At 43.0% G+C, this 18,178-nt stretch overlaps 1 protein-coding gene across 1 annotated transcript; it reads right to left on the bottom strand.

Moving 5' to 3' along the window:
- Window positions 1–6,552: 6,552 nt before the first annotated feature.
- elf1 (E74-like ETS transcription factor 1) lies at window positions 6,553–16,364 on the bottom strand. Its single transcript, XM_083891312.1, has 9 exons — window positions 16,105–16,364; window positions 15,554–15,610; window positions 12,096–12,270; window positions 11,254–11,358; window positions 11,006–11,167; window positions 10,781–10,864; window positions 9,885–10,077; window positions 9,380–9,727; window positions 6,553–8,032 (listed from the first exon to the last, which is right to left on the bottom strand). The coding sequence occupies exons 1-9, from the start codon at window positions 16,174–16,176 to the stop codon at window positions 7,240–7,242; spliced, it is 1,989 nt and encodes a 662-aa protein (XP_083747438.1). The 5' UTR covers window positions 16,177–16,364; the 3' UTR covers window positions 6,553–7,239.
- Window positions 16,365–18,178: the final 1,814 nt, after the last annotated feature.

Here is an 18,178-nt window from a genome sequence, read left to right as displayed (position 1 = left end):
GAGTATGTGCTTTTGTCCATTTTTCCTGAATAACTTCCAATAACTGACAGTTTTTTTTTACAATTTACTGCATGTTAAAATACTGTTTAAAGGATTTAAAGTGAAGAAAAACAAACAGGTTTATTTCAAAAAGCAGTTGCAGTTGCTGAAATTTGAACAGTATAAAACAAAGTTTTTTGTTGAAGTGTTTTTCCCACTTTTAATTTTTTTGGACATTGAGACAAAATAATCAAATGTTCCTTTATTTCAAATGTGTTTTATACGGTTCATTTAATTTAAGACACAAGCTGGTGTTCATGTACTACTTCAGTGATCATGAACGAGTGGGTTGGGACGCAGGTGCGGACCCAGGGGTGTCCCAAAGTTATCCCACAATATCGCAACAACGATAGATTGGAAAGGGGAATATATACAATATATGTATATGTATAGAGCCACTATACATACAGGCTTCCTTAATGAAATAAAGCACTCAAATGATTAACTAAACCACCCCCTGCCAAGCCGCTGACTCAAAACCAGAATTGTCCAGTAGACCTTTGATAACCCAAAAGTCCCTGAAGTCACAACAAACTCTCCAGCGCCACAAGTTACACACTGAGAAACAGGCAGTTGACCTCAAACACACAAAGTTCTGAGTTGGTGTTTATAGAGACACCTTTAGACAACTTAAGAAACCACAGAGAGGAGAACCTCTCACTGCCTCTGAAGGTGAGACAATGAGAGCTCAAACAGAGCAACTGGAGACTCAGGGTTTATAAACACTCTCCACACCTGAGCTTCATCAACACCAATCAGTGCCACACACACCTGATCGCAGTGAGCTGATTCTCCCACCGCTCTCACAGAGCCGGAAGAAAATTGTTAATGCACTATTTTAAGATGCAGTAAATTGTTATTCTAGAAAAATGGGCCAACACAGGACTTATAGTCTGCTCCTTTTAGGTGTTAAAGGGTTAATGAAACTATTTTCTACATAAAATACCAGAACTTGTCGCTCCATGTGATTGATCCAATGTGTCTCATCTCTTCATCCAGCTGTTTTGTGCCGTGCTTTCACTAATTAGATCATTCTCTCGTACATCTAAATGTTTTCCAGAAAGGCATTCAAGTTGAAATATTGTGTATAGATTAAAAAAAAAAAAAAAAAAAAGCTATTTTGGAAGTTGTATAAAAATGAAAACGATTGCTGCGGGGAGCGTTGTTGTGCGAGTGACCTCCATTAGAACCGTGTGTAAAATAAATGATGTGACAGTGGAATTAGACGGTTTAGAAAAGCCTTTTCATTCATCCAAACTGTTTGTACTTTGTTGCACTTTGTTGCCACTGAAATTGGCCTTGTAGGCACAGAACACAGCAGCCCTCGCATTTAATTATCCAAATCATATTGTGCTGTGTTGTTAGGCTATTTCGTTTTTTTTTATATATTAATTGTTTGTCCTTCTCTTTAACCTTGAAGATGGACCGGCGGCCTGTAACATACTAGGATTTCAGGCTACATCATTATTATTATAGCACTACAATTTTCAAATATGATTTTTCCAATCGTCATAGACTCTGTTTCTACCTATCGAAGTAAATTTTTATGTGCAGTTCATTCATTCATCGTGTCCTCCTCACGAGGGTCACGGAGGTTGCTGATGCCAATCCCAGCTGACACGCGGCGAAAGGTCGCCACTCCATCACAAGGCCACATGGAGACAAACAACCAACCGTCCACACTTCGCCAACATCGAGGTTAAGAGTGTCCCAATTTGCCTAATCCACAAATATGCTTGTTTTTGGAGAGCGGGAGGAAACTGGAGAACCTGGAGTAAATCCAGGTCGCAAAAATTTTGCAATTTGAGTTTAAGCCTCTTTGACGTCCTCCGCTAATGTCCAGGGATTATCGAGAAAAACAGGTGTAGTTCATCTACAGCGTTTGGTGTCTGTGATTATGATGATATTCTCTCTCCTGAAATAACTTCTAATGCTGACTGAATTCAAGACGTCTTCAAAGCACACGAAGAGGGAAGACATGTTGAATGTGTTCTTTTCAAAATGATCTTGGAGTATACTGACGTGTGACATTTAAAGAAGTAAATAAATAAAAAATACGTCCACATGACACGGAGGTGAATTTGCATTCCTGACACATGTATGAAGCCGTTCAATATTGTAGGAAGCAACCGCGCGACAGTGATCTTCCTCCTCTTTGTAGACAGGATGAATGAAAATGACACCCTGCGACAATCTCCCATCCACACGCGCCTGTGTGTTATATGTGTTATACACCATCTCCAGCACTTGTTTATCGCGTTTTTTTTCCATGACAACAAGTCAACAAGTTTGACTTCCTCAGCAGATACAGAGCATCGAGCATGTTAGTGCAGTGCAAACCGTTCCACCTGTACCTGGCCTCAGAATTGGCGACTATACCATTATGTCGCTCACAAACTAATTATTTCATTGTGTTACTGAACAAAAAGCCTTTTTTTTTTTTTTTTTTGCTTTCATTTCAAACGTTCAGCCTTTGTTTTAGATCCATGAGTTATTATAATGAGGGCGGGAGGGAGTGAAAACCAATGTATGAGTGTCTGTATTTCGATTAGTGACCTAAAGAAATACTTCTCTCCAATCCAGACTGAAGCTGGATGGACACATGTATTACCAGTGCCATCTAGTGTGGAGAAAGGTGTACTGCTGCAATATCAATAATCCAGAGATGATTGTTTGTTCTTAATATTTCCTGCTTTCCGCTTCATTACACACTTCTCACATCTTTAAATAGATGGTTGTTTTGAAAAAAAAAAAAGCCATGATTATTCAAAGCAGCCTGTTTAAATTTGACCTTCGCTGCCACTTCTACATAAGGCAGCGTTGACCAAGCAACCGCAGTCATCAGCAGCTCCCTTTTCTCCCAAAATGCTGCAGTCACTCTCATGACCTGATGGTTAAATAAGCTCCCCCTGTACTGTTCTCTGCCACAAGCTGGAGGCACAATAGTGTCAGCCATCATACTTCAACTGCTCCCACTGTGAGAGGCAGCATGGCACAGCAGTAAACACTCGCACTGTGTCGGTGGCTGCAGGCAACACAGAAATAGTCCTGCTCTCCTAAGACCGGGCTCTCGCTCCATCTTCGGGGGTCTCTGACTCACGAACCAAAGGAATAGCACAGACAGCTGTTAGTGGCCTTTCATTATTTTTCGGGGAAATCCATAACAACCTGCGCTTACCATATGGCAGGTGATTGATGAACCACTGGAAGGAAAAAAAAGCTCAGGGTCCGTTTTAAACGCAGCGCAGGGTTGTTCGCTGCTGAACGTGGGGGGTGCTCGAGCAATGACTTCGGACTCATTTGAAAAAGTACTTTTCCACTTGCAAAAAGGTGGAAATTGAGGTTTTTGCAGTAGCTGTGTGTAGTAGTAGTAGTAGTAGTAGTAGTAGTAGTAGGCTGCAAGGACACTTGCGTATCTTTGTGAGGATATGTTGACCTTGTGAGGACAAGAGGGCTCATCTTCACAGCTTTAACCCTTTAAGGTTCTACTCAACCATTTGGTCGACCACACTTTAAGTCACTGTATCTCATTGAAAAATGCATCAAGCTGAACTCAGTATGGAAACCAGGTTTATTATGATCAGACATCTCAACCGTTTGGTTAGAGGTCTGTATCTGAAATATAGGGTCTAATTTGAAAAAAAAAAAAAATTATTTATATTGATTGTCATTATGGTTATCATAAGGAAATAAATTAAAATAATCTAAAAAATGCAAATAAATCATTTTCCTTTGCTTTTTTCTTGGTGCGCACCTTAAATGGTTAAAGGGCTAAAGACTTTCAAGGGTTAAGGCTTGATTGTAAGGTTAGAGTTTGGGTTTGGGAATGAGAGAATGTACAGTATTATGTTCACGAGTGTCCTGTGTGTGTACTCTTACCTCTTTGTTGCCTCTTTCAGACCTCGTCTGACAGAAGAAGTGATCTTGTCCGTACCCGTTGTCCTCGTAGAGACCAAAACCTCGTCCTCTTGATGGGGGGGAAACCTAATTTCCAAAGAACTGGTTACGGATATGGCCAAGGTTTGAGTCTTGGTCCTGGGGAACCCACTGCCCTGCATGTTTTAGAAGCTCTAACACACCTGCTTCATATAAATGGGTCGTTATGATGAGCTGAACATTTGAATCAGGTGTGTTGGAGCAAGGGAAACATTGCAAGGATGTAGGTCCCCAGGAGCAGGATTCAGAAACCCTGTTTTTTTTCTGAATCTGAATGAATGGAAGTCGATGCAGTGTCGTGAGTCGTGTTAACCCTACGGCAAATCTGGATTGTGTGGCACACAGCTGTGCAAGTGGGTGTAGACAGAGCCAGGCACAGTAGGTAAACCCTGCTGCCAAACAGCAACCACCACTAACCCCCTCCACACACACACACACACACACACACACACACACTTTAAAAGAACCATTCCAAGAGACCCTAACCTCTCATTGTGTGAAACCACAGTCAGAAACGTGCGTACATACACAGCGAGCTGTTGTGGTGGCGACAGACTGGGCTGTTTTCAGCTCTGGGCATGTCACATGCTAATGCATTTACATTCACCCACAGTAACTGGGGGGGAAGCAGTGCACTTAAGTACAGTCCAATCAGTCTCTGGTCTGACAATGGCTCCATTCCAGCTTCCTTCTTTTGATTTCTCTTCAAATACCATGTGGTTGAACTTCCCCCCCCTTCCCCAGAGCTGCAACAGCCCAGCAATACGACTCAGGAGTTTTTAAGGCAGAAATACGTAAGTTTCATTATCGTGACGGCAGAAATTCATTGACTATTATTTCTTTCCGTTTAAATTGACTCTTTAATTTTTTCACAAATGTCTTCTGTGACATTTAATCTGTGCATCGTGCGGTTTCAAAACCACTCTGTCTGCAGCAAAACAACAAATAAAGAGGATATCCAGTGAGGAAGATTTTTGTTTTTAATTATTACACTGACTTTTTCTTAAAAATCTATTCTATATTCAGCATAAAGGAGGCCAATGACAACCCAAGACAAAAGACGCAACAACAACAACAACAACAACATAAGCAATGGACATACCTCAACATTTCACAGACAACAGTGCTTAAAAGAAAAAAAGGCAGGGAAATACAAGAATATATATACAACGCAAAACAAAAAAAAAAGCAGCAAATCCCCATTTAAGACTGACAGAGTTCAATGCAAATGTAACCCAGTGTAATTACTGATTGTCAGAATGGAAAGTATACATTCAGAATGTCTTTGCAGACCACTTTGGCTGATGCGGGGTTGTGAAGCAGCGTTTAAACTCCCGTCCTTAGGTGCCAGAGCAGCAGACGGAGGTCAGCGTGTCCGAATGTGAAGCCGCTCTGCAGCGACAGAGTGGGTGGAAAACGCAACCAATTTAAGCTGTGAGAACCACTAAGGATCAATATGGCTTCTACGTCCCCGGCCGAAAAACCGACGGGCCGTTCGGACGACTGACCGGGGAGGTCCTTAACAAAGTGGGACAGCGGAGAATGAAGGCACAGACTCGACTGACCCGAGAGCCAGAGAGGAGAGAGGAGAGAGTGTGGAAGTGGAAGAGAATATATGGGATTAAGAGAGGATGGAAAAGTGAGGAGATGATCGATGATTTATAAACAAAAACAAAAAAGACAGCACTGGTATGATATGATCCCAAAGACATAGTGATTTTAAACATCTCACACTTTATGAACACAGAGCACAGGTTTGTGAGCTCATAGCCTCGACCGACCGACTTACTGTTCTAAACAGTACAGAGGTATGTCCACTGGAGAAAAAAACAAAAAAAGGAAACCCAAAGAACATTCAGTACATGTTTAAATCAAGACACACAACTGAGGCTATTGACAATAAATGAATATAACAGTGCAATAATGATGCTGCACTGGGGCACTTTTGAGTCCAAAACTTAGAAAATAGCAAAGCTATATAATATGGAAGGCTGTACAAAGGAAAAAAAAAAAATATTGATCTTACAAATAAAACAAACCTACCAAATGAGCCTCATGGTATTAATGTTCATATTCTTTGTATATTCCCTCATTTATACACAAGTAAATAGAAGACAAATGTGGCTTTTTACACAGAATTTAGAAATTCAGAAAATAAATAAATTTGCTGTGGCCTTAAAATCTAATCTCAACCGTGTGTGTGTATGTGTGTGTATACATATATATATACGTATGTGTGTTTATATATATATATATATATATATATGAGCCTGTGAAGCACAGGTTGTATTCTGTCTCTCCATTTGTGCCTCAACCTCACTGTGCCTTCAGTCTGCAGCTCTATACAAATAGTTGTGACGTAGAACTGTTGTCCTTGGTGGTCCAAAAATGCCCATTTCCATAGTAACACAGTGTTTTAAGACCAGGAGTAAGAGAGAGAGCAAAGGCATACCTTTTTGTTTATATGAAAATAAATGAGTAATAAGCTCTTAAAAGACTGAAAAGTCATTGAGTCGTTTTTTGTTTTTTTTACTTTCCCTCCTTCGACATTTTCCCAGACAGTGTCTCGAGCTTTTCAAACATCCTGAAGGTGCTCCTCACTTAAAACTCTATGAGACGTGTGGCTTTTTCCACAGCCTAATACAGCAGCCACGCCTCATCCATGGAAACTCGACTGTGGTTTGAAAGCTCGCACACATACGCTCTCAGAAGTCTGATTTCATTGCACCGTTTGGCATTCAGTCCTGGGTTTTTTTTTGTTTTTGGTTTATCGTATATTCTCCTTTAAACATAAAAGGTCCAGTGAGATGTAAAGCGAGAAGAAAACTTAACTGGCACATGGTTGTCGACAGACTCCCTGGTTAATCCAATGGCTGCTTCTCCTAAAAGGGTGAGCGGGTGTCCGCGTGTGCATGTGTTGGGTTTTCGCTGTATGTCTGTTTGTGTCTGTGTCGGGGGGGGGGTTTTCATGTCTGCAGATCGTTATCCAAATCTTTAAAGGTCACTTCTTAGAAAGAAAAAAAAAACTCAAATTTGATTATTCTTTTAAATTAGGCACATGGTCACAAAATATGTGAGTAAACAATAAATCCTTTAGGTTGAACGGACCAACCTTAAGAGCAAAGCCCTGCAAGATCCCTCACTTCTGATCTCTGATCAGATCACTGTGGTAGGCAAAGAAAACAATGTCTGGGATAAAATGGGAGTTAATTGCTGTTTTTTTGTTTTTTTTGGTTCAGCTTGTGTACATTGAGTCCAGCAGCCCTAAGCTTCTGCAGGCTCTGTCTTTATCTGGATAAAGTTTACAGGCAGTTGAACGGACAGCGGCAGCTCCTGCAGGCCTTTGATTGCCTGCTCGTGTTGGAGGGACATCTCCCCGCGCACTTCCAGCTCCTCCACCGGGGTCAGGCCCTCGCTGGGGCTGCTGCTATGCGAGGAATGTCCGTTTATCGCAACCTGCTGGGCCAGACATTCGCTCGTATCGATGATCACAGTCCTGTACTGCAGCTCCGCCTCCCCCACCTCGATCTCTTCTTTGGCAAACGTATGCGCCACCAGTGACGGATCGCCGTTCACTATCGACTGAAAGTAGCTGGGGTCCAGCATCTCTTCTTTGACCTGCAGCCCGCAGAAGTCGCTGGATTTCAGCACGGTGGCGATGACGGTGCCAGGCTGCTGCGCCACCATGGTTTGCCCGCAGGTGGTGTTGATGGCGACCAGACGCGGGAGGCCGTTGAGGTTGGAAGCAGAGGAACTAATGACTCCTGGAGGGGAGGTGCAGGAAGCGGAGGTGGAAACAGTGGAGGAGCCCAGGCTGGTGACCAGGAGCTGCTGCGGGAGACCGTCCTCCAGGCTGCCGGCTCCACCTGCTAGAGAGGCTGTTTGAATGGTGAGCACATCTTTACCACCTGCCGTGGTGGAGGGCATGGTGTGTAGAATCACCCGAGGTGGGGGGGAGTGACAGGAGTCCCCGTTGGTCAGAACCGTGGTGAGCGGAACAGATTGAAGAGAGCCAGACGATGTCAAGACCATGGGAACTGATGTCGGAGTGATCGTCCTGAAAAGACAAAAAAAAATAAAATAAAATAAATATGTAGTAATGTTTCCTGCATCATCTCACACAAAGCTGCTCTAATTGAATATGCAGTTTATATCTTTGCAAACACAGACGAGGATTACTTTTTTTATGGAACCCTGTTGAGAAAGTTACCCAGTGCACAGCTACGATCCTAAACAGCAGAACTAATGCCCTTATTAATATAACAAACAGCGTCGTCAGCTGCGACGCAGAAATCATTATTCTCCTTGATTCCTATAACTGCACACCATGTTTACGCTGCTCAGGAAAAAGCAGAATGACTGATAACACTTGGAATAAATAAAACAAGCAGACGCGGCAAACAACAGAAATTAAAGCAGATCTGAGCAGCAACGCAATGTTTTTTAAAAATTCCCCTCTAGCGTCAGCAACTGAGATTATTAAAGCCTGAATGAGACTGGATTATCGGGTCCACGTGGACCGCACTGTGCACTGTGTCCAAAGAGACAATGAAAAAGACGGTAACCATGGGAACTTTTGTGGCGTGTGTGGCTATATATGGAGTGCCAAGTGCCCTCAAATGTACAACCCACTGCTTAAAAAAATGACTTAAAAGAGGGAGAAATAACTGCTACTTAAATTAAATGTGAGATTGAATACGAGACTGACGCAGACCCTTGGTTAAAATGAACAGAAGCGCAGTCATGTACATGCATGCAGAAAGGCAAATTGGCTCTCTGTGGACACCGAATTCAGAAAGTAGGACCCATTAGGAAAGGACTGAGTGAGTCACCAAAAGAGTCTTCATTCAGCTTTTATTTTCGCTCCAAAGAAATATAGCATACTTTACAGTGTGTGGGAAAACGTCATACTAACCCATGACTAACCTATGACAATTTTTGTGGGATTTTTTTATAAAATTTTGGACAACATTTTTCACGATTTTTTTAGTCAAATTTTGGGGGATTTTTTATTTATTTTTTACTTTTGTGTCAAGTTTTTGAAAATTTTTGAAGAAATTTTTTGACACATTTTGGAAAAAAAAATTGTGTCAAAATTCGGACAACATTGATTTTTTTTTGTCAAGTTCTGGACAAAACATTTTTTTGACTTGTTTTGTCAAATTTTGGACAAAAATTTTTTTGGGACTTTTTTGTCAAATTTTGGACAAAGATTGTTTGGATTTTTTTTTGTCAAATTTTAGATAAAACTTTTTTTTTTTAAACTTTTTTTTCATCTCTCCAGTCCAAAATACATGCAGATTCTGTGAATTGGACGCTCTAAATTGACCATAGGCTGTGAGAGTGAATGGCGTGAATATGAGAAAATTAGTGAATTATAAACTTCAAAGTGGACTGTTCTTACCTCATAGCGTGGGTCGCGTCTGAGCCATGATGAGGCTGAAACATATGGACGGACTGAAGGAGCTGTGCAGTCTGTCCTCCAGTGTCTTCCTGGTACAGATACTCGTCATGAGGCTCTTTCTTCATCTGCTTCATGACTTGGTGTTGACCGTGAGCCCTCCCGTGCCCTTTGGACCCTCCCCGGACGATGGACCTGCCATTGCTTGATCTCTGGTTTCCATAGCCAGCATTGGCTTCGGAGCCCATGTCTTCGTCCTCGATCACCACCAAATCGGTCGGCATCTCCTTAAACTGGTATACGAGACGCTGGCCCTCCACTTTAGCCAGGATGCCTCTTTGATAGTAGTACCTGAGGCAAAAAATGGATAAGGTTTAATTATAAACAAGTCTTATGTAACAATATATATATAACAAGTCTTAAAATGCATGTTAACAGACTAAACAGTTCATGGAAACCTTCTGACTGACACTTTAAAAGACTGTGCTCATCTGTATGTTCCTCTGACCTGAGAGCTCTTCCCATGGTCTCATAATTCATATCGGGCTTGTTCTTGTGCTTGCCCCACAGCTTTGAAACGGCTTTGGAGTCCACGAGCTTGAAGATGCCTTTCTCTCGCTGTGTCCACTTGATGTATTTGGGACAGGTGTTTTTATCCTGCAGTAAGGCCAGGAGGAACTCCCACAGGTAGATGGTATTGCCTAGAAAAAGAGGTGGGATGTAAAATGAATTCATGTTTTCAACATTCCGGGGCAAATCATACATTCATGCTCAGGCCTTACAGCTGTGCTATGGACATCTAAAATTTATTCTGTAATTATTAGTTGTACTTAAAAAATATTATGTGGTAGCTGGAGGGTTACAGGAGAAACTACTTCTTTTTTTAATTTTTATATAACCACGGTTGAAAGTGTGTGTGTGTGTGTGTGTGCCTTGGAAGGAAATTAATTATACCAAGCACAGGAGTAGATTACTCTCATTTGTGAGATACTGCGGCCAGAAGTGGTTAAAAACAGCAACACTCCCAGCAGTCACTTAAATCCCAGACAGCATGACAGGGTGATGTATATCTGTGCACCAGAACCTGCTGTCTCCAGCCCCCTCCTGTTTGTGTCACACTGTATTGTGCAATAAGGGTTTCACATCAAGCAGCACTAGTCTGTTTCTATCGGTGGAGCATCAGCGTGCCCTCCAGCCTGCAATCACTTCTGTTTCCCTGTGAAACACGGCATAGTGAGAGCCCCTCATCCATTAACTCAGCCAGATTCAACACAGCTGGACTACGGGGGTTGAGGGATGCGGTTTGCACACTCCACGAGAGGAACCGGAGCGCACACAAGAGGAGAAGAGACCTTGATTTTTATTGGCTCGTTAAAGAAAAGCGGCCTAGTTAGCGAGACTTACCTTTGCCCTCTTTGCTCTTCTTCCTGAGTGGCAGGTTAGGGGTGGTGATGGGGGAGCAGGGACGCACAGCCCGCGGCTTCCGCACTATGATTCAAATTGAGGGGTAGTGTGTTACGAGGTGGAAAAGGTGACCGTGAAATCATCCAATTACTGCAACGCTGGAACATTAGGACATGGAATCGTTGCTGCTTTTCATTAAGGAAAGGGGGAGGAACTCGGTGTTACCTTTGTTTTTTTTCTGGGGTTTCAAAGGACACTTTTGGGGAATGTCATCCATGGATGAAGTGTCCTCATCTAGGGACATGTCAAGGCCACTGTTGTCCATCTGATCCGGCCTCAGTGGGGCGTACGTCAGGTCTGACTCCAGCAGAGTGCCATAGGTGAGAACTAAACACGAATGAGCAACCGTTAAAACAATAAACACGGATGATGTTGCACCTTTTTTTTTTAAAAAACAGTTTAACCGAACGTACTCATTCGCTTCTCGTCCAAGATATTGTTTGGAGACTCCATGTTGAGGAGAGCCGCTGCAGCCTCGCTCGTCTCCATGCTGTCCTCTGCACCTGAGACGGTTGTTTCTGCGAAAAGGAGACGTTCATCAGCATTACACCCCGCAGACGATCTCGGTCTTTAGTTGCATTTGGAACACGGCCCCAGTAACATAATGCACTGCAGTTGTTGTCGTTAATAAATGGGAGAGAGCACTCAGACAGACAGTGGGATCCTTTCACTCGGTTTACAAGTATCATTTCAGGCCCCTATCTCGCGAGGTTAACTTTTGTTCAAATCCTGAATCCAAAATCCATATCCAGATCACGACAAATAAATCTCCCTTGGGCCACAACACACGTCCCCCAGACAGTTCCATCCAAATATGTCAGAAAACCAGACAGCCATGGCCAAAAACATAATCTAATGAAATCTACCAACATTCATTTAAAAGTGTACTGTACACTAAATGGAGGCCAGTGATTTCCTGAATCAATTTAATTCCAAGATACGAGGTCTCAATCTGATTGAACTTGATTCAATATTGATTCAGTTACAACATCAACTTTTCTCTCTCTATTTAAAAAAAATAATAAAAATCTGAAATGAATGCTTGGCAGTGCCTTGGGTGTAAAAGCTCCCAGTGGTCCTGCCATGTTTTTAGGTACACAATCTCTCTCGTGTGGCTAGATCTCATGAGACTAAAGGGGTTACCCACAGGAAAAAGGCATAAAAAATGTATCTTGGGATGTTATGAAGCAATACTGGATTTAAAAAAAGGATTGTTTGAGCACCATTGTTTGACTTGAAAGTATAATTTATTTACCTGAGAGGTCCACCCCTCCCACCAAGATGGATGGTTCCTCCACAACATGGTGTGTGGTGTCCACCATGATGCCATTGGACACCTCGTCTGACTCCAGTCCCGAGTACACCTGCAGGAGATCTGTCGCAGGCACCTGCTCAACGATCACTGCTGGGAATACTGACGGGTCGTCCAGCTGCATGAAAACAGGACAAACACACACACACACACACACATAGAAAGTAGAGTATGAGAGGCCGCAACACTGGGGGACTTCCACTGGTGAGGCAAAAGGACAGGTGGTCTTTGCAAATACATAAGTGTATATGCAATACATACACCATTAATTATGCAGTGAAGTGGTTCCTACCACTTCACCATCATCATATCAAACCCCAGATGACAGTAAATTGATGTTATAACCCAATCTGGTGTACCCCTTTTTTTTATTGCCTTGTAAAATATTGCAGATTCATACTCAATTTCAGCTAATATGAAGGCACGTAGCATGAAGGAGCGTTCATTTCGGTGGTGGTGGTGCAGCGGTCCGCGGGGACCCGCTGAAGAAGACAGGAACCAGATGTTTGATTTGGCCCCTCTTTTTTCCTGAGATGCTAATCTAATGCTGCGAAAATTATATAAGCCCAAATGAATGTTAATGGATTAATCATGAACCCGCAGGCAAGCACCCTTTTCATCATGTCCTAAATGTGCTTTGGGAATTGTAACCTTGCCCTCTCATTTCAGGCACGGCACAGCGTGAAGCAGGAAGCACCAGAGGGAGTTTGAGCCGAACCGTTGAACAACGGAGAGTTTCTGCAACGCAGGCAGAGTTTGGTTCATAATTTGCTCAGTCCTTTGAATAAATGACGGTCCTCTAAAACACTTATTCTGTTGTTTTTTAAGGCTCTGGTAGAATTACGGGTCTAGTGTGTAAGAATTAGAGATTTCTTTAGTTAGCTTTCACTACAAAAAGTAGCTGGGTAATGTATCCGTTTGTGCAGCTGTAGAAGCATGGTGGTTTCCATAAAGCAAGGCCCTTGCCCACACTCTTAGAAATAAAAGTGCTAAGTAGGAACCATATAAGGTTCTTTGGCTTGTCCTCATTGGAGAACCCATTTTGGCTCCAGGTAGAACCTTTATAAGAGGATCCATCTGGAACCCTTTATTCAGGAAATGGGTTTTAAAGGATTCTCTAGATCAAAATGGTTCCTACTGGAACCACTAGTGTTACAAAGAACCCTTGCTTCTGAAAAACCCTTTCTTTTGGAAAGGGTTTTTCAGAAGCAAATTGTTCCAGGCAGAACCTCAGGCCTTGTAGAAGGACCCATTTTGAACCCTTATTTCTAAGTGTCAGTGCATTACTGTAAGGCAATGAAAACCAAATGATCTTTATTTCAAAACAATTAACCAAACATAATTATCGGTGGTATATTAAATTTATGCAACCCAAAAATACTAATACCAATGAAAATAATGTTACACACTGGACCGTTAAGTGAACCTGCCAGTTGTGTATAAAAAAAACACAGATCAGGGATCTGATATACAAATGCAAATACAATACAAAATCCGCATTTGTTGAGTTGCATTTTAGTGCAAAAACACTCAGTGTCAGCTCATTACCAGGAGATGGCAGCAGACTACACTTTAAAAATGAACTGCTGTCACTTCTTTCACTCTGGCATTGCTGAGCATCTAATAAAAACCTATTTGTTTTATCGTGGTTTAGCATCTTATTGTTTTGTTTCCAACACATCATGAAATTATGACATTTTGACAACTTGCCCATTGAACAGCACTGATTTAGGATCAGCACCACTCTTCTGAAAAACAGTTTATAACACGGGTTAAACACGTACGCGCTCGTCAATAATGCCATTTTAAATTTTTAAACACTGCAGATCAATAACGCCACATTCTTAACGTGATAAATGATCACAAAAGGGGGGAAACAGATGGACTAAAAAGTGCAGTAAGAGAAACGTGGATGAAGGCCTATCTGTCTCTTTAATACAAGTGCCCATTGTTGGTGTAGACCTCGGGGCATACCAGGTGTCTGGATATTTAGTAGTGGGGGTAAGAAGAGCAGTCAATAGATGGGCGCTGCACTCCCATTTTGGCTACTTTTTAACCGTGAAGCTAACAGACCGGCTCTTTATTTGAACATGGAGGTAGGTGGCTGCGTTAGATCCTCTAAGCAGCAGCTAAATACGGTCAATTAGTTGACCGTGTGGTGTTGTGCACAGTGTTTGTGAGAACTGAGTAAAAAAAAAATGGCTGCACAACATGCCTATCATGACTCTGAAGAACGGCAACAAACATCTTGTGTCATCTCAGGACAAAACCACAAGGCCTCCAGTGGCTAATAAAAGCCCTTGATTTTTTTTGCTTTGACTACAACGGGCGTCTCGCTGACATACACTGGATGTTTCCCATTAATGAGAGCCGTTTGGTAGACATATTATCAGATAGCCAAGTCAGAGAGGCTACTACCACGTCTCCTCGTCTGGACTTTAATGATGTTTGCCGTCCTTGAGTGAGAGTCAAGTGTGTGTGAAGACAAAAGGGATTTTAACTATTGGTTTGCTGAGCCCCTGAGAGAGTAGCACCTCCCACCAGGCAACAAAAAAAGTCACACACAGTTTTGCTGACAGAGCTAGAGGCAGTCGAGGATTCTGTCTCCACGGTTGTTTTATTGTTTACTTGAAACTGTTTTTTTTTTAGCATGTTTGCGATGTACAAGATAATAACAACGGTGGAGCTCTCAGGGAGAACCGGCGTCAAACACGGCCTGACGAGCAACGCTCCGCTCAACGTCATAAAGGTTTCAAGAGCTTGTTCCTCTTTGTTTACTGGTGTGTTTCTGGTAGGGAAACAGGAGCAATGCGAATCAGGCCTTATTTGAATTTCTGAGTTCCCCTTTTTACGCCTTTGACAGCGACAGCATGCGCACACAGCCTGCCCTTCCCAACCCAAAACGCACCTGTTTTGGGTTTACCTGTTCTGCTTACACAATGTAATGGAGGCCAACTGTCACAGCATCCTCACACTCACAAGGTTATTCACCTACTTAATGAAATACTCTTATCGAAAGACACTGACATAAACATAAATATAATTTTTAGTATGTGATTTCACTCACCTAAAACCACTTTATTGAGGCAAAAATAAATCTTTACTTTGGCAGTACTTAGTAGTAACTATTCCTATTTAGGGGCACTTCTCAAGACTTGAAAAGTCGAGCCACACGGCCTGCATAACAGGTAAAATGGGTGCAGCAAAGAACAAAACTGTCGCACTGGAACAATGCAAGACCTTAAAGTGGAATTATCCCATGCTTTACAAGAAGCCTTGCAACTGGTCGATCAGGTTAGGCCTGAAAACCAGTGCTATTCAGGGATCCAATGACAAAGTGTCACTCTAGATACACACATACAGATACTGGTACACATAAACACACATACATGCACACTTACAATCAATCCTGCTCCACAGGATTCAGTGACGGGTGTGGGGAGGAGATAACTGCACACCTGACCGGGCAATGAAAAGACACATAGGTACAGGTTCACATCGTATGCACACACACACACACACACACACACACTAACCTTTGTGTCATAAACACATTCATTGCCAGGCCCCACCCTTCCCTCCCACGCACCCTAACCTCACTGCAGGTTTGTCAATCTTTCCATTTCTGTGCTGCACACAACAGCACACACTCCTCCTCCTCCTCCCAGACCTGCTCTGTGCTCCATCCTCCCCTCTTGCCCGCCTCATTCATCAACATGTTCTCACAGTTAAAGATCACAGGCTCTGAGCCACAGCCTATCCTGCCCCGGTGACCATGCTGTTTAAACAAGTTTTCTTTGTGCTCTCAAAAAGTCTTGACATTCATCGACAAGACCCCACTCTCTTCATGAAAACTACAAACCCCAGTGATGCTAAACAAACAAACAAAAAAAAAGAAGCAGCAAACTTTTTTTTTTTTCTTTTTAAAGTTGCTCTCCAATGTCATACGTACCTGATTGATTTCATCCATCCCGTTGCTGGCAAATTCGAACACCAGTTCGGTGGGCTGCACTGCAGTCGTCATGGCGGTGGAGTTCAGAGGTTCAGGGAGCAGCGTGAAATATCCCAGCTATGAACTCCCGACTCCTTCTCTGCACAGACAAAATGGCTTCCCTGACGTCGTTGCCGTCCTCCTATTCTCCTGACCTGGGTCGGTTAGTGCTCAGAGAGAGCGAGAGAGAGACCACAAGCAGGGGTTTCAGAGGAATGCTGTGGCCCAGGTGGGAGCAGCCTCGTCCCTCTGTGATAAAGAGGCTGGGTCCCTGGAGCATCTACACCTGGCGAGAGAGAGAGAGAGAGGGAGGGAGGGAGGGAGATAGGGGCTCAGGTCAGAGGACATACAGTGTTTGATCAGTTTGAGAGAGGCAGGGAGGAGAAGACATAGAGTATGGAGAAAAGGCGATGATTCTGAGGCCTAAGTGTCAGTCAGGAGGCGACTCAGATAATTCCTGCCTCACAACCCTTCTAATAACCTCGAAGCGAGACAAGACCAAGGGCAAAGAAAGTATGACACATCTAAATCAAAATGCCAGAGTTGTGGCAGCTTACTCGTTTTCGACGAGTAATGTATACTGGACTACAACAACCTTTATTGTGTTTGTACAAGTGTGTAACTGCTTTTACAATCAGCCTTTTCTGTGTGCTTTGGGCAAGGGCCTCGCTTTGTGTGCTTTATTTGTATTTTGAAGGGGAAGCTTATACATAAATGAAGAACAGCAACTGGTACTGTAGGAGAAAAGTCACTGTAGTTCCCTGACATGCTTTGGGGAAAGGGAGGGGGTGACATCACCGTCAGATGTGACTAATTCTTCCACAGTCCTGCGGTAAAGACGGTTGGAAAAACCTTTATACAGAACCAAACACACACACACACACATACAGATAAGATGATGGTCTGGAATCCCCTGTTACACTGACCCTCAGAGAGTTGCTGTGTTAAAAAAAAAAAAGCCAGTGTGGGGGGAGACTCAGTAGTTCTGTGTGTTGGGTGTGTCCTGACAACCATATACCCAAAGGCAGATTTGTGGGGGCTTAAGAACGGGAGGGGCTGACGTTTGGTTAGAAATGAATGGAGAGTCAGACACAAGAGTGCACTCACTAACCCCCCCCCCCCCCCCCCCCCCCCCGCAGCCACAGTCTTTCTCACAGACCAAACATCTGCTATAGGAGCAGGTAAGTTGGAGATGACAATGTTGATTTGCTTTGAAATGCCTGGTGTGGCTAATTAGGTCGCATACCAGGCACAGTTGCACGATGAAGAGAGAGAGGGAGTAAGAGAAAGTGATAGAGAACGAGACATTAGATATCAACATTTTCCTAAAGTAGGATGTTGGTTGTCTTCACAAAAAAACCAAGGGTGCCTTTTTGAGATTTTCCCACTCTGGGACCCGCTTTTCAGTTCTCCCAAAGCTCCGTAAAATGTTGGGGGTAACCCAAACCCAAACCCTGACCCAAAACTTTGGTGGATTCACATTCACTCTTAGAAATAAAAGTTCTAAGTAGAACCATATAAGGTTATTCGGCTTTTTGGCTAAACCCTTTATTCAGGAAAGGGGTTTTAAAGGGTTCTCTGGATCAAAATGGTTCTTACTGGAACCATTAGTGTTACGAAAAACACTTTCTTCAGGAAAGAGTTTTTCAGAAGCAAATGGTTCCAGGCAGAACCTCAGCCCTTGAAGAAGGACTCTTTTGGAACCCTTATTTCTAAGAGTGTAGACTGGTTTTGTTGTGGACAGCCCCTTTAGTGAATCTTTCTGCAGAGAGAATAATAAGATGTGGTCCAGAGACAGAAGACAGCCACAGGGAAGTGTCCATGCCTGTTGTCTGCTCAGAGTGAAATGCTGCTGCCATCTGTCTGGAGCTCTTCAGTTTGCCCTGGTCTTCTTGACATGTTTTGCTCCAAGAGCGTTGTGCGATGACAAAGACGGACTCGGGGTTGAAAAGAGAGCGAGAGTGATGTATTTGACATGGTTCAATAGCAATTTTCTCATGTCACAGCCTTGAGTATAAATCGATACTAATATCAG

This window comes from Microchirus variegatus (genome assembly GCF_963457635.1).
Source record: "Microchirus variegatus genome assembly, chromosome: 6".
In the NCBI taxonomy this organism is placed as follows: Eukaryota; Metazoa; Chordata; class Actinopteri; order Pleuronectiformes; family Soleidae; genus Microchirus; species Microchirus variegatus.
This window is presented reverse-complemented; position numbering and strand designations above follow the sequence as displayed.

Bases quoted from the DNA above. Each gene is read 5' to 3' on its own strand.
- elf1 (XM_083891312.1), bottom strand. From the start codon at position 16,176: ATGACGACTGCAGTGCAGCCCACCGAACTGGTGTTCGAATTTGCCAGC. The intron at 12,271-15,553 runs GTAAGTGTGCAT...GTTTTCATGCAG, and splicing joins CCTGTGGAGCAGGATTGATT to CTGGACGACCCGTCAGTATT. The intron at 10,078-10,780 runs GTAAGTCTCGCT...CTCTTTTTCTAG, and splicing joins GAAGAGCAAAGAGGGCAAAG to GCAATACCATCTACCTGTGG.